The 25,375-nt window shown below is 40.2% G+C and overlaps 1 protein-coding gene across 2 annotated transcripts in view; it reads right to left on the reverse strand.

Annotated features, from left to right (window-relative positions):
• The window catches only part of CDS1 (CDP-diacylglycerol synthase 1), a 70,753-nt gene extending 45,429 nt beyond the window's left edge, over positions 1-25,324 (reverse strand). For both annotated transcript variants that reach the window (XM_054591794.1, XM_054591793.1), the window contains exons 1-2: positions 24,832-25,324; positions 4,228-4,355 (exon numbers count right to left, since the gene is read on the reverse strand). In XM_054591794.1, the coding sequence (XP_054447769.1) occupies positions 4,228-4,355; positions 24,832-24,948 (245 nt within the window). In that variant the 5' untranslated portion in view covers positions 24,949-25,324. The remainder of the gene's footprint in view (positions 1-4,227; positions 4,356-24,831) is intronic.
• Between the last annotated feature and the right edge of the window lie 51 nt (positions 25,325-25,375).

Raw genomic sequence — 25,375 nt, forward strand, 5'->3', positions numbered from 1 at the left:
GAAAGGCAGGAAATGGTACAATGCTATTTTTACACCACACTCACACATACGCACAAAATATGTACAAGAAAAAAGTTTCAGAGTAAACACCACAAGATTTTAAATATAAATATCTTGGTGAAAGGATTATAAGGTTTTTTCCCTTACAATTCATGAACATTTCTTATGTAATTAGTACTTTTAATTTTATGTGTCTACAACTTCTACGTCATTGCAAGGCAAATTATTTGGGGTAATAAAGAGCCTAAATGAGTAAGATACACATTTTGAAACATTCATGTAATCTTTATAGTGAAGTTTCACGAGAAGATTGAAAGTAGTCACATATCTATTGTTCATTTTCAAAAATGAATTCTTTGCCCTGACTAGTGTGGTTCAGTGAATTAATCACTGGCCTGTGAACCAAAGGATTGACGATTCTCAGTCAGAGCACATGCCTGAGTTGTGGGCCAGGTCCCCAGCACAGGGCACATAGGAAGCAGCCACACGGGTAATGTTTCTCTTCCTCTCTTTTTGCCCTTTCCCTCTCTCTAAAAATAAGTAAAATCTTTTTAAAACTTTTAAAAAATAAAACCAAATTCTTTTACAAATAGAGCACAATGCCTAGGTTCAGAATGTGGTTCTGTTCCTTACTAACTACATGACCCTTGATATATAAATATTCTGTGCCTCATTTTTCTCATTTATAAAACAAGTATATAACTGTATCTGTGTTACAGAATTACTGTGAGAATGTCTATATATGTACAGTTCCTGGAGCAGTGCACAACACAGAGTAAATGCTCAGTAAATATCAGTTGCTATTATTTGCTATTGTTACTTTATATGGGGGATGGAGGGCTTCATTATTAAGAAATTACTATTAATGAAACAGGAATCCATCCTCATTCTAATATAAATAAATACAAGAAGTTTTCACATCTTTGATAGACCTGTTAAGATTTTAAAGCAAAGATACAGTTGTCAACTAGGTCATGAAAACAACTGGGATCAAGACTATTAAAATAATAATCATACTTTAATAATGCACAGCAAAATATTCTATTGGTTAAAAAACTATGAAAACCTTGAGGTGAGTGGAAGTCCAACAACTATGGAATTAAAGAAACCACATCCATCCAGACTGGTAGGAGGGGCAAAGACATGGAACAGGCTGGTTCCACATCCACATGTGCTGGATAAAAATTCGGGAGGGATATCTTGGAAGTGAGGACCCACACCAGGCCCCCCAGCCCAGGGTTCCAGTGCCAGGAAGATAAGTCCCCACACTTTCTGGCTGCAAAAAACCAGCAATGATTGAGTCAGTGGAAGAATCTTATAGAGTCCCAAGCAGTTCCTCGTAAAGAACCCACACACAGTCTTACTCAGACTCACTCCCTCTGAGCTCCAACACCAGAGAAGCAGCTTTAAAACACACCAAGGGCATGCGGGGAGGAAGGAGAGAGCTAGGGAAAGTCTCCCAGACAGAAAGGTGGGCAGACTCCATTGCGCCTTTTCTGAACCCTCCCATCCCAGAGGCACAGAGCTGGCAGGTGGATGCCATATCTGAGACTTCATCAACCCGGCTAACACTATTTGTCCCACCCTGGAGATGCCCTGATGCTCCATCCCATCCAACTTATGTGCCCACTGAAGCTGTTAACAGTAGCTTTTCCATATGAATGGGTGGACATGGTGCCTCCTTCACAACTTCCTAAATCCCCTCAAACAAGCAATAGCCAGTCTCAGTGAAGACTCAGCACCTGTACCTCTTGCTAAGTGGCCCCAGGACCAACACTCGCATCAGCCAGCCTGGGCTCACATATTGGATTCAACTAGGAACTTCCAAGCCCAGCACAAGTAGCAGCCAGCTGCAGATTGTTTTATAGCTCATGCTGGGAAACCCTGAGCAGACACAGTTGGGGCTGACCTTGGCCTGTACCACCCGGGATACCCCACAGCCTATGCACCAGCGGACAGCTACAGATCACATCAGAATACCAGCCTGCCCCCAACAGTTGATCCTCCATGGTTAGTGGAAGTTGGTGGTCAGTGGTCACAGCCAGTCCTTGTAGCTGACTGGCCTGGGAAAATCTCTCCCATTGACCTATCAACAGCTATCAAGGCTCAAGTACAAGAGGAGGGTGTACTCAGACCACAAAGAGGATGCACCTTGAGTACCCACCTTGGGTAGTAGGGGAGGCTGTGCCAATGGACCCTACAGGACACCTACTACATTAGGCCACATTACCAAATCAGAATCATAGCAGCTCCACCTAATATATAGAAACAAACACAGGGAGGCTGCCAAAATGAGGAGACAAAGAAACATGGCCCAAATGAAAGAACAGATCAAAGCTCCAGCTAAAGAACTAAATACAATGGAATAAGCAATCTATCACTTACAGAGTTCAAAACACTGGTTATAAGTATGCTCAAGGAACTTAGTGAGGATCTCAGCAGCATAAAAAAAGATCCAGTCAGAATCGAAGAATATACGAATCAAAAATGAAGAACAATTTACAGGGAACCAGCAGTAGAGTGGATGAAGCAGCAAATCAAATCAATGATTTGGAACATAAGGAAGCAATAAATAGCCAATAAAAACAACGAAAAGAAAAAGAATCCAAAAAGAAAAAGAAGATAGTGTAAGCAGCCTCTGGGACAACTTCAAGTGTTCCAAGATTCACATCATAGGGGTGCCAGAAGGAGAGGAGAAAGAGCAAGAAACTGGAAATCTATTTGAAAAAATAATGAAAGAAAACTTCCCTAATTTGGTGAAGAAAATAGATACACAGCCCAGGAAGCACAGAGAATCTCAAATAAGATGGACGCAAAGAGGCCCACTCCAAGACACATCATAACGAAAAGGCCAAAGGTTAAAGAGAAAGAGAGGATCTTAAAAGCAAGAGAAAAGCAGTTAGTTGCCTACAGGGGAGTTCCCATAAGACTGTCACCTGATTTCTCAAAAGAAACTTTGCAGGCTAGAAGGGACTGGCTAGAAATATTCAAAATCATTAAAAGCAGGCACCTACAGCCAAGATTGCTCTACTCAGTAAAGCTATCGTTTAGAATAAAAGGGCAGAAAAACAGCTTCCCAGATAAGAAAAAACTAAAGGAGTTCATCATCACCAAACCATTATTATAAGAAATGTTAAAGTGACTAATTAAAAAGAAGATTAAAACTATGAACAATAAAATGGCAATGAATACATATCTATCAACAATTAAATCTAAAAAACGAACTAGGCAAACAGGAAGAACATAGACAGAATCACGGACACTGCGGGCGTTTTGATGGTTGCCAGATGGCAGGGAGCTGCGTGGGAATGTGTGAGGAGGTGAGGGGATTACGAAGTACAAATAGGTAGTTACAAAATAGCCATGGGGATGTAAAGTACAGTATTGGAGATGGAGCAGCTAAAGAACTATATGTATGACCCATGGACACAAACAATGGTGTGGGGATTGTCTGAGGGAGTGAGGAGTACTGGGTGGAGGAGGGCAAAGGGGGAAAAACTGGGACAACTGTAATAGCATAATCAATACAATTAAAAACAATAAAATATACATTTGTGCATCTCTTGGGATGTGGTTAAAATGTCTATCTGACTGCATGGCACTGTCAAAAAAGATGGAAAAACTGTTCTATACCAATATTAAAAACTTCATATTAATCTAAATAAAAGTTTACATTTATATTGCTTCTATAAGTGTTATAGTTCATATTACTAAAGCATACAATGGAGGTCAATATAAAACTATGTGAAATTTGTTGGTGATTTCACATTTTAAAATATAGGACAAATATAAAATGGTAAAGGGTTCTGGAGTTTTGGACAATAATTTAACTCAGTTAAAAAAGAAAAGAATGACATTTCTGGCATTTTAAAAAACAGGAACAGAGGATACGGAGTGTTTCAACGCCAGAAAAGGCAACCTGAGGTAGCGAATAGATCACTGGCTTCAGAACCCTGGCACATGGGAACAAGAATCCCAGGTCTGCTTCTTACTAGCTCTGTAACTTTCACCCAGTTAATCTCTCAGATTTGGTTTTCTCATACTTCACAAAACTTTAAAGATTAAATAAAAGGATACACATTAAGCATCTAGTGCCTGACATACTATGAAAAAGTATAAGTCTTCTCTCTCAGAGCTCTAAAACTTAGAAACAATAAAATTTATTACATGACCCAGGGTAACCTCACACATTATCTTGTGCCCCCATTCATCTTCATAGAACTGTACCTTGAAGACAAACCAGATAGAGCTTTCTTGAGGATCTCAGGGGTTCTATCTGAGGATGGTGGAATTTCCGGAATATCAGAATCTGTTCTGGAATCCAAATCTCCATATCTGTCCTCAATATCTGTTTCCTAAAACAAAAGAGAAAGGAAGATCACTTTGTAAAATATAAAGAAGCACACACTTCCCAATGCATTTATTTATTGCTGTGTGTGTGAAATCTCAGTTACCTGAAACAAAGAAACAGCTATTAGCTTACCTTGACTATCCAAGCTCTGCTGTACTTCTTTGTTAGGAAAGTTTGATTATCTTTGCTAAAATCTATCAATATAAGGAATTCATTTTAGAAGAGATTCAAAAAGAAGTTCCTATACTGTCTACCATAAATTTACCACAAGAATCAAATATTTATTCTTTTGCTACTTAACTGGGAGAACATGGTGTAATTCAATGCAGAGTCTGATCAGCTATGCACAGTCCCTCTTTTCATTTGATTATCATCAAATATCAACAACAAGAGTAATATATTATACTGGCACGACATTTTATATATAAAGTATATATAACTCAGTTCTGAAGTTATTCACTATGCTGTGATGTAACAGTCTCCACTCCTATGTCCTCCCCTCTCTAATCCCTCACCCAAGCCACCTTCAGTAAAGAGTGCTACACATACATATATTGGGTCGGCCTAAAAGTCCATTTAGTTTTTTCCATGTGATGGCTCTAGTAGTGATTAATTGTCTTTTAACTTCATTTGAAACAATTTTGTTAGATTGTGACAGCTGTCATATCAGTGGGCATTTAAAAAAAAAATCAAAAGTGGTGAATTTTTGTGCAGCCATTTTAATACTGAAGATGGAAGGAAGTATACAACATTTTCAGCATATTATGCTTTATTATTTCAAGAAAGGTAAAACCACAACTGAAACACAAAAAGAGCTTTGTATAGTATATGGAGAAGGTGCCATGAATGATGGATTGTGTCAAAAGTGGTTTGCGAAGTGTCTTGGTACTATGGACATTTTGGCCAAATAATTCTCTGCCATGGGGCTGTCTTAAGCAGTGCAAGACGTTTAGCAGCCTCCCTGGCCTCTCCCCACTAGTGGGAGATAGTGGACATACTCAAAATATCGAAATCAATATAGTTATTGGTGAAAATGACAAAAGGTGTCTTTTATTTTACAGAAAAAACTAAACAGACTCTTGGCCAATCCAATACTTTGGGAAAGTGGTTTACAGAGGGGAAAATTGAGGGAAGGGTACCTATCTGGAGGAGAGGAATGAGAATACTCAGAGGAGGTGAACACAGGCAGATAGAGCATTGAGCAGAATACTGGGCCAGGAGTGACCTTAGAAATGAAAGTGCATAGGAACTCAGAATGTTCAAGAATCTCAAACCAAACACAGTCCATATTGGTGCAAAAGTACCGGCAGATTTCATCACCAATTTTGACTGTTTGTTTATCCATAAAATCAAAGTTTTTAATATAAATATAATGCCAAGGACTTAGTGAAGTCAAAGAAGTGAGCTATTTCCTGACTGAAGCAAGTCTTCCAATTCCTCATTTAAGTGGCTTACCAAATAAAATTTTAGCTTTAGAGAAATATTTTCAGTTTTCATAAAGTGATAATAAACTTTTATTTTTAAACTAACAATAACTTTCTAACTCTACAATTATGAATTTAAATGACATTATACCAAAAAAAGACAAATGAAACAGACATGTCTAATGACACTATGACATTAAGAGTCAGTTGGCGCCAAAACAGCTTAAAAAGAAAAAGATGTTGACTTAATAAACCACCCAACGAAACAGGCTCGGGAAATGTCAGGGCACCCCCTGTCAGTCTGACAGTCCAGCAGGTCTTTGACATCTAGAACAACGCAACACATCACTTTTTTTCCCCTTTTCCCTGCTACCCTTTTTTTTCGCCCTCAATAGCCCAGAGTGCCACCTCTACTCTACCCGGCAGAGTGACAAAGAGTAAATTACTTAACCCTAAAAAAAACTTAGCCTTTGGTTTTCTCATAAAATAAAAGCACCGGACCAGAATTCAAACTGTGCTCCTCAAAATGCTAAAGCTTTTGTCAAGCCTCTTCAAAGTCTACTTGGCAATAATGGTGATGTATCAAGACCTTTCTCTCACACCCTCAAGAAGGCTGTCCTGCTTTTATTGTTACTATTTGGGCTTCTGGTTTCCATTTTATATTTTATATACCTGGAAAAACAAAATGAAAAACATAAGATTTAACTAGGCTTCCTCATTTCATGCTAATAACTAAAGAATAAAAGATAATTCTTAAATAGTGGCATTTTAGAGCAATTTTACTCAACTGCTGGAATTAGAAGCAAAAACTCTTGTGTTTCTGCATTTCTCATATAGATCCTGTTACAAAGATGCCAGATATAACAAGTAGATGAGAATATGATTGGAGATAATAAAAAGAAGGAAGCAGTACTTTAATGAGCAACTAGAGCCACGCAGCATTATGTATGCTGAATGAAGGTACTTAAAATGTTTAAGAAAATCAAATTAGGAGCTTCCTCTCCAGCCCATAATTTAATACAATAATCCTCCACTTTCCATTATAAGCCCATGTTCCCCCATCACCCACTGGGTGATCTCAGGCATCCTCATAGCTTCCTTCCCATCTCTGTATACACTCATGACTCCCCAATAAACTGGGTCGCTGGTTCCCAACACCTGGTGGATAGTCATCACCTGAAACTCAACATGTTCCCCCGCTCGCTCCCTCCCTTCCCTCTTGCTTTTTTCCACATCAAACCTGCTGCCCCTTCTGTATTTCCTACTCAGGTGAAGACAGCACCACCAAAACAGTTAACCAATTAACACAGGTCAGGAAACTGGCTGTCTTAACACTTCATCTCCTCTCACCAAAACATACCTACTTAGCACCAGGCTGCCATTCATCTTTCTCCATGTTTATCCTAACTCACAGCTACTACCCTTCCTGAGCATTATCCTCTCACTGGTACCTCAGTACCTCATCCTCCTGCCCTCTCTACTTTATTTTCAACATAAAAGGAATCTTTCTAAACTGCAAATCTGACCTTAACACTCCCTGGCCTAAAACCAGAGGACAGAGTCAAACTACTCGACGCTGCTTTTACTGTTGTTCATGATGAGACCCTGTTCTTCTGGCCCCTCTTTAATGACTCCCCAGTTTTCGCACTGCACCATTCTCACTATTGCACCCTGATGTTTGTTCTATCTATAAAATACACACTGTACATTTTCTGTTGCCCATATTCTAGTTCCAATCTTCCGACCCACATTCCTAAAACCTGGCTATTGCCCACTCATCTTCAGACCCTAGTTTCAAGGTGACTTCCTTTATAAATGTCTTTCCTGAACCCCATCTCCAGGTTGGCTACTCCTCAAGTGTGTTTCCACAATTCCCCTAATTTTTACCTGTTAGTCTATATTAAAGGTATCTGTTTGCTTATCTGTATTTTCCAGCAGTCCACAAGCTTTGTGAGAAGAGGTAATACAGTCTGTTGGCCTCACTCTTGAACCCCAAGAGGCCAGCAGAGAACCTTGTACAGTGGCTGGTATTTATTAGGCAATACATAAATACATGGTAAATGAATTGAGTCTGTCAACTCATGATAATATTTAAGATTAAAATTAGGAGGAGATTCAAGATGGCGGAGGAATGAGTGTAAACCACACTGACCTCCTCCCAGGACCAACCTGGAATTACAAATAAATTGTGGAGAAATCACCTGGAACAAATAACTGATCAAGAGTAAGAGAGGAGCCTTGTAACCTTGAAGACAGAAGAATTGGCTTTTGCGCAATCTAACTGGTAAGGAGTGCGGTAGAGACTCGAGAAGTCGGGTGGGGCACCCAGGGGGCTGGAGGCACAAGAAAGATATTGAATGTGCTAATTGGATCCCCCTGAGAAGAGTGGGATATAAACCAATAAGCAGGGATCTCTAGCCTACAGTACCAGAGCCAAAAAGTATGCAGATAACAGCCAGCTGTGAAAAGCGGCTGGGCTGCTCTTTGCCAGAGACAGGCGCCTGGAGATGCAAAGAACCGTTTAAAGGGTTCTTTAACCTTTTTATTTGCAGCCACTTACCCTGGTCTCTGGCAAATGCAGGGGCAGAGTGGGCTGGAGACGCCTGAGGAGAGACTGGGGAAGGAGGCTTTGGGGAGAGAACTGAGAGTAGCTGGCGGGATCTCTGTGCGGACTCATGATGCGTGGGTCGGCAGACATCTAGCTCAGGCAGACCACTCCCCCAAGTGGCAGCAGCAACAGAAGACCCAACAGCCCTGCCCTGAGGTGGGACTCCACCCGCCCTGTGCTGTCTAAGCCACCTGCTGAGTGCAGAGTGGCAGCCACAGATAGTAGATCCCTGGTTAAAGGGGAAGTAGAGAGGTCTGGAGACACTTGAACAGAGACTGTGTCCAGAGGCTTTGGGGAGTGAATGGAGACAGTAACCCACGGGATCCTAGTGCTGACTTCTCCCCCATATGGCAGCAGCGTGAGAGGACCCAATAATCCTGCCCCCAGGAGGGACTCTGCCCCACTCTGAGCTGTCTAAGGAGGCCAGCTGAGTGCAGAGTGACTGGATTAACAGCTGAAGGAGATAGCCACAGACACTAAATTTCTGGAAGTCTTGAACATACAGCCTAAAGTCAGACAGGGTCAACATCTGACATCATCAGAGGTAGATCAAGAAAGGAAAAAACAGCAGTCTCCTACCACAGAAGTTCACACCACAAAGTTAGGAAATCAAGACATATCAAATTAAGAAGCAGAAGCAAAAAAGAAGAGTCTCACAAATAATGTGAACAAAAAGAAATATGACCCACTCGAAGGGAAAGGAGGAATCCCCACAAAGAGAACTAAACAAAATAGAGGCAAGTAAACTATCAGATACTGAGTTCAGAACAACGGATCTAAGGAAGCTCAATGAGCTCAGTGAGCTGAGTGAGAATTACCAAACACTATAGGGAAACTACGAGGAACTTACTGCAAACTATATCAGCATGAAAAAGGACAAAGAAACTATCAATAAGAGGCAAGAGGAAATGAAGAATACAATTTCTGAATCGAAGAACACAGTAGAAGGAATCCAAAGCAGGCTAGATGAAGCCGAGGATCAAATCAGTGAGCTGGAAGACAAGGTAGAAAAAAGCTCTTAGAAAGAGCAAGAAAATGAAAAAAGACTCAAAAAGAATGAAGAGGTGTTTAGGGAAATGCAGGACAACCTGAAATGTAATCATATCCGTATAATAGGGATACCAGAAGGAGAAGAGGAGGAAGGAATGGAGAACCTCTTTGAAAACATAATGATGGAAAACTGCCCTAATATGAGGAGAGAAAAAGTCACACAAGTCCAGGAAGCAAAGAAGGTGCCATTCAAGAGGAACCCAATGAGGCCCCCTCCAAGACACATCCTCATTAAAATGGCAAATATCAAAGACAAACAGAGAATCCTAAAAGCAGCAAGGGAGAAATAGGTACTAACATATAAGGGAGCCCCAATTCGGCTAGGAGCTGACTTCTCAACAGAAACACTGCAAACCAGAAGGGAATGGCAAGAAATATTCCAAGTAGTGTAAAGCAAAGGCCTGCAGTCAAGATTGCTCTATCCAGCAAGGCTCTCAACTAAAATGGAAGGCAAAATAAGGAGTTTCCTAGACAAAAGGCAAAAAGAATATACCTTCACCAAACCAGCATTGCAAAATATGCTAAAGGGACTGCTTTAGGATGACGAAAAAAGCATCTATGAATACCCAGTTCCTTTCACAGTTGCCAATACTTCATATTACCAATATTTTTAATACTTAGTCTGATTGTGACAATGATGTGGTATTTTATTGGTTACTTGGTTATTTGTTGAAACAAAACCTGTTTTTGTATATTTCTTGCCTATTTCTATTATTTTTTAAAAAAAGCTTTAAATGACTTTTTGGTATTCTTTATCCATCTTTTTATCAAAGGGTTGTACAATTTTTGCCCTAAAAGAAAAAGAAAACAAACCATTAACACTTCTTTAGATGTGTTGTAAATACTTTCCTATTCTATTACTTGTCCTTTAACTTTTTCGATATGTATACTACTGTACAGTCTTAAATGTTTAATAATAGTCATCTTGTCAATATCTTACTTTATAGCTTCTAGGTTTGAATATTTTACTTCGGGGTAAGGAAAATATTAGTTTGTATTTTCTCCTAAAACTCCTTAGACTCTACATATTGATTTTTAACTCACCTGAATATTTCTTGTATAATGTGTGAAACAGGGCTCTATATTGGTTTTGTTTCAAGTAATAGTGGTCCATGCACCTTATTTGTTGAATAAGCCTTATTTTCCTCCACTGATTTGAAATATCAACTTAATCACATATTACATTGTTAGACAGATACATACATTTGTCTCTAGAATGCTCGTTATATTTCATTGATCTACTTGATTATTTCTGTGCTGGTGTCATGTTGGTTTAATTGCTGAGAATTTATAATGTTTTTAAATTTTTTAATATTTTATAATTAACTGACATTTAAAAAAATAAATAATACCAATCTGCATTTAAGCAAGCAAGCAAGCAAGCAAGTGAACTCGAACTCCTACCTTTTGCGACAACATGGATGGACCTGGGAACATTAAGCTAAGTGAAATAAGCCAGTTGATGAAAGACAAATACCATATGATCTCACTTTTAAGTGGACTCTATGCAACAAACTAATGAACAAAATAAACCACAGGCATGGAGACATGGAGCAGACTGAAAGTGACCAGAGGGGATGGGGAAAGAGGACAATGGTGGAAAGAAGAGGAAGGGACTAGACAAAGAACATGTATGAATGACCCATGGACATGGACAGCAGAGTGGGAATTGACTGTGGGAGTGGGATTGGTGGAGGGAGGTAAAGGTGGAAAAATTCAGACAATTGTAATAGAAAAAACATGATTTATAAATTTAAAAAAAAGATTAAAATTAGAAGTTCTCATTTGTTCTTGCTAGCTGAGTCATCTTTTGCCAAGTCATTTGGCTTGGGACCACTATGTAAAATGAGGGCTTACTGACTCTTTTCAAGATATAAAATGAAAATGAAAATGTCTAGTAAATAATGGCTGAAAGTTGAAAAAAAGAAAAGCTTCTTTATTACTCTGTAAATCAAACTCCTGAGGCAAAGCAATTAGAAAATAAGAGCGAAAGCACTTTATAAATATTGATTTATTAATTCCTCACATTACCATATATTTAGTTAAATAATCACCTTCACTTTGCAGGTAAAAAAGAAATTAAGGCTCAGAAAGATTAAGTGCCCAAGATTACACCACTCTAAGCATGCAGCTGGTATATGAAACCATATAGGAGGGTAACTAAAATTATAATTCTCTCCCAAATTGATCTATAGATTTAGTGCAATCCCAGTAAATACATAAATAGGCTTTTGTTTTTGTAGAAATGTCCAGGCTGTTCTAAAATTTATGTGAAAATGCTAAGGACCCAGAAGAGCTGAAACAGCCCGAAAAAAAGATCAAAGTTGAAGAACTTACACTACCTATAGTGAAGCTGCAGTATTGATGTAAAAGAAAAAAAAAAAGATCAATGGAAAACAGACTGACTAGAGTTGGGAAATAAACCCACACAAATATGGTCAACTGATTTTCAATAAAGTTGAAAAAAGGCAATTCAACAATGTTGAAACAACTGGATATCCATATGCAAAATAAAAAGGAAGACAAAACACTTTGATCCATACCTCAAACTAGTTACAAAAATTAATTTAAAATAGATCGTAGGCATTTAGGTAAAATAATAAAACTTCTATAAAATCTCTGTGACCTTGGATTAGGCAAAGATTTCTTAAATATAACAAAAGAATGACCCATAAAACAAAACAGTGATAAATAGGACATCAAAATTAGTTTTCTGCTTTTCAAAAGACACTGTAAGAGAATGAGAAAATGAGCCACAGACTGGAAAAAGATATTTGCAAATCACATATCAAATAAAGGCCTTGCATCTGGAACACATAAAGAACTCTAAAATTCAGTAAGAAAACAACTAAATTAAAATGCATGAGCAGCCCTGGCCATGTGGCTCAGTTGGTTGAAGCGTCATTCCGTGCACCGGAAGGTTTCAGGTTCAATCCCCAGTCGCGCATGTGTACCTGGGTCGGGAGTGTGTACAGGAGGCAACCACTGATGTTTCTCTCTCACAACAATGTTTCTCTCTCTCCCTCCCTCCCTTCTTGCTTCCCTTTCTCTCTAAAAAAAAAAACACATGTCCTTGGGGTGAGGATTTAAAAAAATACATGGGCAAAATATTTGAACAGACATTTCCCCAAAAGCAATACAAATCTGGCAAATAAGCATGTGAAAAGATATTCAACATCCTTAATTACAAGGGAAATGCAAAACAAAACCACAATAAAATACTACTACATATCTATTAGCATGACTAAAATTTAAAAATCGAACATACCAAGTGTTGCAGAAGACATGAAGAAACTGGAGCTCTTTCACACTGTTTGTGGGAATGTAAAATGGTACAACCACCCTGGAAAACGGTCCAGCAGTTTCTCAAAAAGTTACACACATATCCACCATATGACCCAGTCATTCCACTCCTACGTATATACTTGTCCAAGAGAAATAAAAGTGTATATCCACACAAAGACTTACACAAATGTTTCTGGCCGCTTTACTTGTAATAGTTCCAAACTGGAAATAACTCAAACGTTCAACAGGAAACAGGACAAATTGGGCTATACTCATACAATGGAATACTAATTGGCAATAAAGATGAGAGAAATATTAATGAAGACAACAATATGGATAAAGGTCAAAATAATTATGCTGAGTAAAAAGACAAAATGTAAATATATGTAAATATACATACATATGTATATGCATACATGTACACATAGTATCCATTTACATAAATGTGTATAAATACAAACTCATCTATAGTGACAGAAAGCAGATCTGGGAGCGAGGAGGGAGTTACAAAAGGGCAAACTTTTAGGGGCAGTGGATATGTTCATTATCTTGATTGCAGTGATGAACTCATGGGTGTATACATATGTCACAATTTAGCAATCTGCGCAGTGTATAGTCATGTAAGTCACTTATAGCTCATGGTGACTCCTGAAGAGTGACTGGAGCCGGTGGTCAGGGAAAGAGGAAGGAGGTGCTTCCCCACATTGGATACTGAAAAGACAGGAACGTGGGCATGGGGCTGTAGTCCATTCAAGATGATGGTTCTAAAGAAAAATTGCTAAACTGATGAAGGTAAGTAGTGATTTAGAGTTCAACAAAAGTGAGTCACACAACCAGGGTCATCTTCCCCACTGTGAGTCCCTTTCAGCTCACACTGATCCCTGTAACCTAATTCAACATTAAAACTGCAATCAAGCAAAAGAAAACCCTCATGTGACACATAGCTCTGTACCTAAAAGAAGGAGGCCTTTTAAAAATCTCGAAGCTAGACAGTTCTTATTTGCACTCTAGGTTATACTCCCGATTCCAGCATTTCCTCTCCATTCCTTCTTTGTTTTCATATAGTCACAGATTTTTTCTCTTTCTCCCAGGACAGGAAGTGAACAGAGAACAGCACTCTGAGCTCGGGAGGGAAACTAAGCTGATTTATTAACTAGTGAGTCAACCATGCTGTGAACCAAGAGTGGGGTGCAGCAGTATTCAAGACCTTTGTGATGATAAAATTCATAATTAATTTCTACAGATATGAATCTAATTATCTCAGGGATAATCAGATCCTATCCTTTGCTTTTCATTATGAAGGATAAAACCTTTTTATCTTTTCCAAATTTAAATTGAAATGGAAAAAAGTGGTCCTCTAGATTTTTCTCTGCAGCCCTCTTCCAATCCCCACTGAGTAAAGAGATGACTTCATGGTACAGTCCACCACCATACTATTCTAGTCAGGCATTTCGCTAGGTAGTAGAGTCCAGTGGAGGGATCCAAGAAACCAAATGTGCACCAGTGGCACAAAAGATGCCTTAGTAAAAGATGCCTGATTAGTTCATCATCATTTAAAACCTTTTAGGGGCCTCCTACTGCTCAAATCCAACCTCCTCTTACTCTCCAGCCAGGGCTCTCAGCAGGCCCACCCTACCACTTCTTCCTTTGCAGAACTGAACTCCCTGCACTACCCAGAGTGAAAATAATCTGAACCTCTCTACAGTTTAGAGTTAGTAGCACTCTTCCTCCATAGAGCCTGGTTTTGCTGGTTAACATTTATCCTTAAGGTGTCAGCTTAGATACCACTTCTAGAAAATCTTTCTTCAGGGAGCCTGTCATGAGCAAAATAAGCACCACCCCACCCTCAAAGATGTCCAGGTATTAATCAAGAAATCTGTGAATATGGCTCTGGCTGGTACAGTTCAGTGGACTGAGTGCCAGCCTGAGAACCAAAGGGTTGCTGGTTCGATTTCCAGCCAAGGCATATGCCTGGGTTGAAGGCCAGGTCCCCAGTAGGGGGAGCGCAAGAGGCAACCACACACTAATGTTTCTCTCCCTCTCTTTCTCCTTCCCTTCCCACCTCTCTAAAAATAAATAATTAAAATATTTAGGAAACCAAAAAAGAAATCTGTGAACATGTTATGTCGCAATGCAAGGGAGAGTTAAAGTAACAAGGAATTAAGTTTGCTAATCAGCTGACCTTGAGATGGGGAGATTATTGTTTTCTATCAAGGTCAGTTTAATCTAATCACAGGGTCTTTAAAAGTAAAAGTGCAGGCAGGAGAGTCAGAGATGTGATGACAGAGTAGAGGTCGCAGTGATGCTGGCTTTAAAGGTAAAGGGAGGGGCCACAAGCCAAGGCAGGAAGGCAGCCTCTAGGAGCTAGAAAACACAGGGAAATAATTTTTTCCCTAAAGCCTCCAGAAGAAACACAGCCCTGCCAACATCTTGATTTCAGCTCAATGAGACCCATTTTGGACTCCCAACCTTCAGAACTGGAAGATAGTAAGTTTGTGGTGACTTATTACAGCAGCGGTCAGAAACTAAATTCAGAGCCCTTGAACTCAGTTTGTGCATCTCCTGCATTCCCCTCCATCAGCCTGCCTCTGCTGCAGTTCACAGGACACACGTTCAGATTTCCAGCTCACCCACGAGACACTTGCTCACCATGGTCACACCTGCAACCAGGAGCTCAGTGAGTAGTATATGTTAAGTGAGTGATGACCAGCCATCTCTTGATCTCCAAATGGAATCAGGCTAACTCTCCCAATCTGTGACACCAAGTCCTTTATTATTTTTTTTCCCGATTCTTAATGCTAACTACAATATTCAAGTGCTATCTGATTTCAAGGCCTGTTCTAAGACTTTCCTAAATTTGGGGCTCCTTTTGATCTTTTCTCAGTGACACACAATTCTATGATATATTAAAATTGTACTATGTCATATGGTTTCATTTATGTAAGTGTTAAATTCCAAATTAGGACGAAAGAACCCTGAAGGCAAAAATCCACGGGATAATGCAAGGAACTTTGAAATTTGAAGAGTTATATTCAACTGTGGAATATTACTGTCATCACAAATTTGTGTTTTATCTGAGATTTTATTGGAGCTGGGTTCTCCACAGGTATACCAATTTTCCAGGGCAAAGAGAAATAATGCCTATTACTATTCTGCCCTGCCCCTGTTCACAGGGAAAAACAAGTTTATGAACTAAGAATGATTAAACCTGCACTGTGTGACCTTTGACTGGATCTTAGTTTGAGGGAGAGGAAGAGATTTCCAACAGACATTTTGGCCGCAATAGGGTAAATTAGAATATAGGTTGTTTGTAGATAAGAAAGTTACTGTTAATTTTTTCTACATATGATAACAGTAGCTTGGTTCTCTACAAGAATGTCTTTAAGATGCATGCTTTAATATTAGGAGTGAAGGGCCATGAGGTCTGCAACTTATTTTTAAATGGTTCACCAACAAAATATTTGCATATACATATATGGCAAGATAAAGCAGATTTGGCAAATTCTTCACAGTTGTCAAATCTAAGTGCAGGATGTACTGATAATCACTGTACTAATCTTTTATTTTTTTTTGTTATTAAAAACTTTTATAATAAAAAGCTCAGGAAAAATTCAAAGCTTACAAATACATTGTTTGGGAATTCTAGTATGTTATAAACCTATCAAGAGAGGGAAGGAAATATTGAGAATAAAACTCAAACTGTGATTACCTAGGTGCCTAAGGGGTTCACTGTTATCATGATGCTTTTGTACTGATTCCATACTTATTAATAGCAATATAAATTAGTATAAGTAGTACTACCACATGCAGAATTCCAGGAGTACCACCTCCACTGAACTCTGCATGAGTGGTGTCACAGAGTTGTTTAAAGCCACAACCCAGAAACAGTTCATGTACAAACGCAGTGGCAGGGTGGGAGGTGAAGGGGAGGGTGGAAATAAAATAAAAAACAAAACCTTGAATGAGACATGAGTCTAATTTTGCTTTCCAAATCTTGATTTTTGTATTTCAAGATAAACTGCTAAGCCTCAGATAGACTTATTAATAAACATTTGCTGCCCTACCCACCCACCTGCTTGGAATAGGCAGTAAGCCCAACCTTAACCACCACGGTGTCTGACCCCACCTGAGCCAGCCAAATGATGAAGTCAAACAGGCTTCGCCAGTCCTACATAAAGCTCTCCAATAGCTGGCCATAGGTCCTGGCAGATGAAGAGAAATTGCAAGCATAGCCAGGAAGCAGAAGAGCAGCACTGCTCTCCTGGCCACCAAGTTTGCAAACAGCAGCTTTCAGCTTCCTTAGCGGTGACCTTCTCCCTCTGTCAGACTCTTGCTTCTCCTTTCCTGCGCACTCCAATCTTCTGTTTAAAAGGAAGCTTAAAAATCTTGATACTTCTCACAAAGTCTTAAGCAAGCATTCGAGACAGGAAATGAAAAATCATTTTGATGTTCCCTTGTAGATAAGAAAATAAGTAACCATTTAAAAAGGTAACTAAGCTTGGCATTTCTTAGGAATGATCAACAACCCAGTCGGTCATTAAGGAAATTAGTTCCTCTGCTTTTCTGGAGTCACTTCCAAATGTGACGTCATCCTCATTAAGTAGGTTCTGAAACCCTCCCAACTAAATTAATCAAAATGTGAACAGCTAGAAAATAAAAACTAATGATATCTCATCCTAATCAATCGTAAGATAATCAAGGGAATACTAGAAACAATTTTGATTTAAATCCAAATGCCTGAAATCACAAAATTGTAAGTTTTCAGCTAAAAGCTTCTAGCCAAATTCAGAAAGGCCAAAATAGTTAAAAAAAAAAAAAAAATCAAACAAAGCAGTAAGGGGTTTTTTTTTTAGAGTTCCTAAGTAAATGTTTTAATTAACTTTATAAATTTTGGACCACATACCTAACTTCTCCTTTACATTATTTTAGTCAGAAAACTGGGAAAGGAATTTTGGTTTGGGACAAGGGGGCCACATACTAACCCTGACAAGCTCAGGGGAGGCCTGCGTGGCGGCCCCACAAACTCAGAGACTGAAAGGAACCACACTGGAGGGCCTGAAATTAAAACTTTCTAATCAAAAGCACGTCATGGCAGGTAATCGTGTCCTAGGCTAGTGCCTTCCTTGACAAAGTTCAATCTCTATTTTAACTGAGCCCATTTTGTCTTTTTGCATCGAGGATAACAGACCTTTGGAATGTCAGGGTAATTTCCTTTTTCCGGACCCCTTAGGGCACAATCTCCCACCCGAGCACAAGACCTCAGAAACCCCTCCCTGTTATTGTTAACATGTTCATTGTTAACTGTTAACTTATCCTATACCTACCAAGGTAAAAGAAGTATGTGTCTATTCCTTTGACTTTTTAACCAATCCCAGACATTCACCCCCCTAACCTTGCTTTCTCCTGCCTCCCCTAATCTATTGCCAATGGATTTCATGTAACCCCCTTACAGCTTCTCCTTTGATTCTAATGTATAAAATAAGGTGCAAAACTGCCATTCTATGGCTCTAATCAACTCATAAAAATTCTTACAAGTGTGGATGTTTCTTATGTACACAGTTTTTAAACCTTTTACTCAGGTGTAAACTGGCTATTTCCTTTGTCTACACAATTGTTAGAGAGATTCAAATTGTTATTATGTACATGTATTTTGCAAACCATACACTAGTTTATTATCTTTATTCCATTGAGAAGGAGAAAAGAGATGTTCAAAATTAAAATAACAGTGACTGGAGAGAGAGGGAGAGGCAGGGGAGGGAGAGAGAAACAACAGTTAGCCTGTTAACAGCTGTAGACCAGCTCTAACAAAAGACTGCTCACATTCCTGTATATCTGTCGAATTTCAGATTAATTCCAGGTGGCGATTTCCAAAGATTATTTTTAACCAGGCTCCATCAGACTAGGATCCTCCACTGTTTACACGCAAGCCTGGCGGACTGCTGCCCCAGCCAACCCAGGAGCAGCCATTTCTTCATTCAGACCCTGCGCCTATTCTGGAGCTGGCCCAGCCTGCTTCACCCTCTCCCACCCCTTTGCCCACAGCTAATGTTAATTCTTTCAAATAGCTTACTTCTTTCTTTTTCTTCCCCCGTCCGCCTACTTAGTGTATAAAAACCACTTGCAAACTCCCAGATGATGGGCAGGACGCACATGTCGCCTTTCCTACCGTGGCCATGCTGCTGGTGGTTTAGACTCGATGCCCCAAGCCCAGTCTTCCGTCTGTTTGCTAGCAATGGCCCAATAAACCTTTCTTTTAAAAAGAAAGTTAAAATCTTTTATTTAACATGCAGTTAAGGTCCACAATCCAAGATAATGAGTATATTCTTCTATTAGCTGTTGAGCAACAAACAAATCCTGGCCTCAACCCTTTTTCTCTAAGGTATTGTAGAAAGAGCTACAAAGACGGTGACATTCAGTCAGAACTTCAAATATAATAGGCACCCAACAAGCATTTACTGAATGCACACAACCAAGTCAAGCCTCACTAAAAAATGTCTGAATACTCTTAAATGACCTATTTTCCTTACATTGAATTAAAACATGCATTAAAAAGAAGACATACCCAAACACACAATAGTTAAAGGAAAACAAACACACAAAACCTCACTATTTAGTTGTGCTAACCATAAAAAAAGGGAAAGTCTGTTTTACACAAATGCATAAAAGTATATAAGTATAAACATAAATACAAAGGATAATCAGACTACACATACACATTTTATAATTTTTCTTTATAATTTTCCAGAATAGTACCACTTTAAATTGTCCCACTTTTCCCTAGTATATTTATGAAGACAAAATAGTTTGCATCAAAAAGTCCATTGCATCCAAAGCTTGATATAGCTAATGGCATCCTATGGAAAAATTTCTCAAAATTTGAAGAAAAACTGTTTAAAGTCAAGATCACAAAAAGTAAAAGCTCATGTGGTCAACACCTGAAGTGTAACATAAAACATACTTTAAATACTGGAGAAGAAACTGCCCACCCTTACCTCCACATAGCTGACAGCCTAAATTAACATGACTTTAGCATCTGACTGACTTGTTAGCATAACTTTACTATTCCTGGAGACTTGTTCTGGAGGTCATGGTTCATCACAAAAACTTGTGAAAGATACATCAATTCTTTATAGGGAGCATCAACAAACAAGTTTCCTCCAAAGACCAAAAATCCTTGCCTGGCTATTACCACCAATCCAAAACTGTTATTTTGTGATCCTTAAGCAATCCTAATCAAGCCTCTGCACTGAAAGACCCCAATTCTCAAAAAATCCAACATTGCCTTTCTCCCTCCAAGACTGCGAAAACTGTCAGGGTGTTTTCCCTCACCGCATGAAGCCATAAACTGAATTTTGTCTTATCATTTTGATGGTTGGTGGTATTTGGGGAGCCAGCATTCAAAACATGTTGTTAAATATTAAAATCAATATGCTGCAAATGACAAAAGAATCTTGGAAAATTACTTAGGTGGTAATACTGGCTGCCAATTGATCAACAATTAAGAAGTATCAGCCAAAATGATATTCTAGAAGTCTAGATCTAAATATTAGCATTTTATTAATAACCTAGATTTATAGAAAAATTATAGAAAATGTTTATTACACATGCAGGTGACACCAAGACAACACACAGTGAAGTGTTCCAAATGAAGAAACACAACTTCAAAAATTAAAAGTTTGTTTTAAAAAGTATTAGAGTATTTATGAAAAACTACACACACCTCAGATGGGGAAAGACAGAAATTAACTGACTCCAAACTCTTTCACCCTCAACTTCACAAACCAAACTCTATCAAAACAGCGATCTCACATACAAGCACACAAGGGACACTGTTCCAACGTGTGCTTCCCTTTACTGGCCACAATGTCCACATGCACCCTCTTTTCTCCTACTCTGGTCCAGTAAATCAGTTTTTAGCTTCATTTGCAATTGCTCATGCCCTCTCATCTAGAGCTTCAATAACCCACTTTGGGCTTCAGTACTTCCCTGCCCACCCTAACTCGAGGTCAGCCACACCTGGAATTCCCAGGCGGAAATCACTCCTACTGCCTTTCTTATTTTCAGTTCTTAAATGGGGGATATTCCTAACACACATACTTGTTATGGGAAGCGAATAAAGTAAGGTGTAAAAGTACTCTCTGAACTCTAAATCACTGCAAGCATCAACTATTATGACTATTACTGCTACCGAGTTAAGGACTAGTTGCCTCTTGGTCACTTCATATCACACTCGCTGAAATGAGGTGTCCAAAGGTGTCCCGGCAGATATCCATTCTAGTTCCAGCCCTGCCACTTAGCTCTAGGTCATCTTGGGGAATAAAAACTACACTCTACAGCAAGATTATTATTTTTAAACATATATAGGATTAAACTATTAATATGCTGTTCCTAAGATCTCTTGCAGCAGTATGGTTCTGAGACGCCACTTTACTGAGATTGAAAGCATCAGTCAAACACCTTGATTTTCCCTCTTCTGCTTCTCAAAATGTTTCTGCATCCACCTTCCATTCCTTCATTCTTTTCCTTAGCTATCCTAATCTTCTGTGTTCTTCACACCACCTCCGCTTTCTTTTTTCTAGGTCCTGTCCATCCTCATCAGCAGCTTCACTCCCTCTTGGCTTCTTTCACACAAATGCTTATCTTCCTCCCCATGATAAGGAAAGGTTCACTTTCCTCTGGTCCTCTCCAGCTTCTATCCTGCATTCCCTTTTGCTGGAACTTCTGGACAATAATTACCAGTATTTCACCTCTTACATTCCTCAACCAAAAACGTGGCTTCTACTAAGATCTTTGCTAAACTCACATGTTCCATGCCTCATCCTCTTTCCTAAACACTACTGATGGCCTCCTCTAAGCACTCCCTCTCCCCTAACTCCCAGAACCACATAATGTCAGTTCCTTCCCCACAGCTCCAAACCTGCTCTAAATGTGGGCATCTTCCAAGGCTCTGTCTTTAGTTCTCTTCCCTCTCTATCCTACTCATAAGTTGACATCTCCAACCTAGCCTTTCATTTCAGTTTCTACCACCACCTTGAACCTCCTCTCTGTTTTGGAGAATGACACACCCTATTCAACCCAGCTCACTTGTGCTCACTTCTACCCTGCAAAACTCCCCAAAGATTTTTGCTTCTTTCCTAAAAGACTCTCAAGTTGTGGGTTAAAATGTGTGTCCTGGCAGGATCTTCTTTAATTAGTGTGACTTTGATCACCCTAGTCTAGGTCCTATTAGCATTATCTAAAATATATCCTCTCTCCCAACCCCTATTCCCCTACCCCTACTAGAATCACTCCAAGCCCTTATCATTTCATATCTATAACACTTGCACTACTCCACTATCTGGTTTCTTTGTAGCAGGTCTCTCTCCCCCTTCTAACACTTTCTCAATACTGTTGAGTGATAAGCTACTGCCTTTGCAAACACTTTTCAGTGGCTTCCCAAAGTCCATGCAATAAAGCCTAACCTCCTTCACAAGACTCTCAAGCTCTCAATCCCCAAACCCCACCTCCCAAGATATGCTCCAGGATTGCCAAACTAATTTCAGGGCCCCGTGCCTAGAATGTTGATTCAAAAAACAGCTCCCTATGCCCTTTGCCTAGAATATCCTTTCCCAACACTTGTCCACCTGGCAAGTCCCCAGGCACCTTTCAGTTCCAAGCTCAACTCGGACCTCCTCCTCAAAGCTTTTCCTGCTGTCTCCATGTAGAGTCCAACTATGCCCTTGATGTGAACAATGAACCTTGTTCAGACTTCTAATAAATCTAATTCATATATGTCTCCTGGGGGAAGAGGAGTCCTTGAAGGGATGGTCTTGTCATCTCTCAAGTATTTCTCCAGCATTTAATATGGGGAACATCCCCTTGCAGGTAAGAAGCACTTTTCACTTGCTAATTATCCTGAGCACAGAGCCTTCTCTTAGCGTAAGTCTCCAGGTCCTCAACAATGAGAATGTCACATTAGTAACACCGTTATTAAAACACAACAAAAGGCACAGGAGTGTACTATAATAGAATACAAAGTACCTCCTCCTCTACTTTCTTTAATTCCCTATGTATTTTGCCTTTACCACAACTGGAACAGAGAAGAGATTAAATGAACCAAATATTAACCAGCCACTGATGTAGTCCTTGACCTTGAAATTACAGGAGTATTCAAATATACACCCTGATAAGATGGACAGAAGATAGAGTTCAATGTCTCAAAGCTTTCCAAGAATTCCTTGTGATAAACCCTAAAAGTACAGTAATATTTTAGACACAACTTGAAAATGCTCATCCTTGTCTAAGAAATTTTAAGAGGTTACATATGGCAACGTCTACTCTCAGAAAACAATTAAAAAAACACAGCTGGGTTTGCGTTAATGAAAACCAACAGTGCAGCATTTATAAATAAATAAATACATACATACATACATACGCAGTGAGGTGATCTAGTCACCGAGACAACAGCGCTGAGTTAAATCAAACCATAGAAATAGTTTTCATTTTAACTATATTGGGATGTTAAGAAACTAAGTTAACTCAAAAATTATTTTATGCATGGCTTCCTGAACATGTTTTCCCTTACTAAAAGCTTGTTAGCTGCTTCTACTTAAGGAAGTACACACAGGGGGAGCTGGTATTTCCTTGATTCTAAACTATACCAGTGCTAAAACAAAACAAATCCCAACCTAATTAATTCTATTTTTGGTCTAGTTTCCAAGGCAGTTTTCACAAGGACTATTCTTAGCCTACTGTTTCTAGTTTTGTAACATCAACCTTCAGAAGCTGGAAACTGTTATATTTTGTGTAATTCCTTGACATGTAGGTTGTTTTTATCACTCTCATTTTATTCCACCAGCTATCAAAGGTAGGTGAAAAAAATAAAGGAGATGCCATCTCATTGATTCTAAAGTTTCATTCCTGAAATCACTGTTAAATTAATTATTTCATGATACTATGTGATATGTTCTTACCAGGGCTTTGTAATTTGGATTACATTAACGTTAACATCAAGTTCCAGGTGAAACCCTCCCCAAATCAGAGCTGCCAGGGAGTCTCAGCAACAGTACGAACCAGAAGAAAGGGCATCAGGAAACAGGTTCTAGTTCCAAAAGGCCACTGACTTGACCTTGGGGAATACACTTCACTTCTGTAATTCTAACTGCAATACCTGCTTCCAAAAAGAATGCGTCTAGGAACCATTTAAATGCTTTGAGCTTCTGAGATAAAATGAAATTTTATCAACAGATGATATTATAAAACAATTTATCCTCTTTCCCAATTACTTGTCATCCAGACTTAAAAGGTCACAGTACTGCATGTTGTTTTTTTTCCCCCCAAAATTCATACCAGCACCACTGTATTTGACTGAAATAAGCAAAACGTTGACTATTTTTCTAGCATTAAATAGGAGTATTACCTCTCCTTATTCTCAAATGTGAAGCAAGGGTAATCTATAAAAATGGAAGTTAGAAAGTTCTCAGGAAGTAGCCTGTCAGGTCAAATGAAATCTATTGGTAGACAGAAGACCTACACTGTCTTCCGTGGACTCAAAAGAAGCAGGAGGATTCAACTGTGTCATGTGTATGATACTCTTAAACCTTCAGAATCTCTCTCACTGAAAAAGGACAAGGAAACGAAAGTGCTGATGGGGGAGCGCGAGAAACCAAGCCTCCAGCGTAAGGATCCAATGACATGTTAGAACCGAAGGTGTTTGTCTTAAGTTTAGTCCTTTAGTAACTTTGTTCCCCTACCAAGGAGAGGTCTGAGGTGGCGGCTACTAGAAAACTGCAGCTCGTAGGGCGCCTGCAAGTTCCATCCAGATTCTAGCGTCGACCCCAGACCCCAGGGAGGGCGAGGGGCTAGAATGGGAAGAACCTAAACTTTAGTCAAGTTGAATCACCCAGCTACGCCGGGCAGCAGCCGCGGTCATCCTGGGAAACGCACCATCACAGGGGTCCGGATTCTCGACCCCCCTCTAGCAAGAAGGAATTAATGCCAGGCCGGGAGGAAGGCGCAGAGGGCAGCCCACAGCTTCACCTGCATTCCGTGGGCCCCACCCTTGCTCCCAGGTGTCCCGCCCAAACCAGGACCTAGCCGCGGCGTGGGTGTGCGACTCTCGCGTCTCTACTTACTTTGTCACTGGTGCTCTCGTTTTCGTGGTCGCCGCCGGCCGCCACTCCCTCGCGGGGTGGCGGCGCCACTGCTCCCCCGGGGCCGGGGCAGCCTCCCCGGTGCCTCAGCTCCAACATCTCCCGCTCCAGCGCGGCCGTGGCGGCCTCCAGCGCCCCAAACCCGAACTGCGCGCGAGGTCTCACTGGCGGGCCCCTCTTCACCCCGCAGCAGCGCACTCAACGTCAAGCAGAGCCGCGACCACTAACACGCCCCCACCTTGGAGGCGCCGCCGCCACGGCGGATCACCCCCAAAACGGCATCAACGAGCGAGCGCTCGAGGCCGCCTCTAGCGAGCGCGGCGTCGGCAGAGGGGAGAGGGACGTGGGGCGGGCCCCGGGGGCCAAGGACCGGCTCCGGTGCTTGCGGGGCAGGCTCCGGACGCCCGGCCCGAGCGGAGAAGGCGGGGACGCGGCGGAGTGGGGCCACTGGTTGCCAGGTGCGCGTCTCCACGCAGAGGCCCAGGTGGGAAGAGAAGAAGGGGAGGGAAGAGAGGAAGGAAGCGTG

This window comes from Pteronotus mesoamericanus, unplaced genomic scaffold (genome assembly GCF_021234165.1).
Source record: "Pteronotus mesoamericanus isolate MK-2021 breed Mesoamerican mustached bat unplaced genomic scaffold, CSHL_Meso_final scaffold_232, whole genome shotgun sequence".
In the NCBI taxonomy this organism is placed as follows: domain Eukaryota; kingdom Metazoa; phylum Chordata; class Mammalia; order Chiroptera; family Mormoopidae; genus Pteronotus; species Pteronotus mesoamericanus.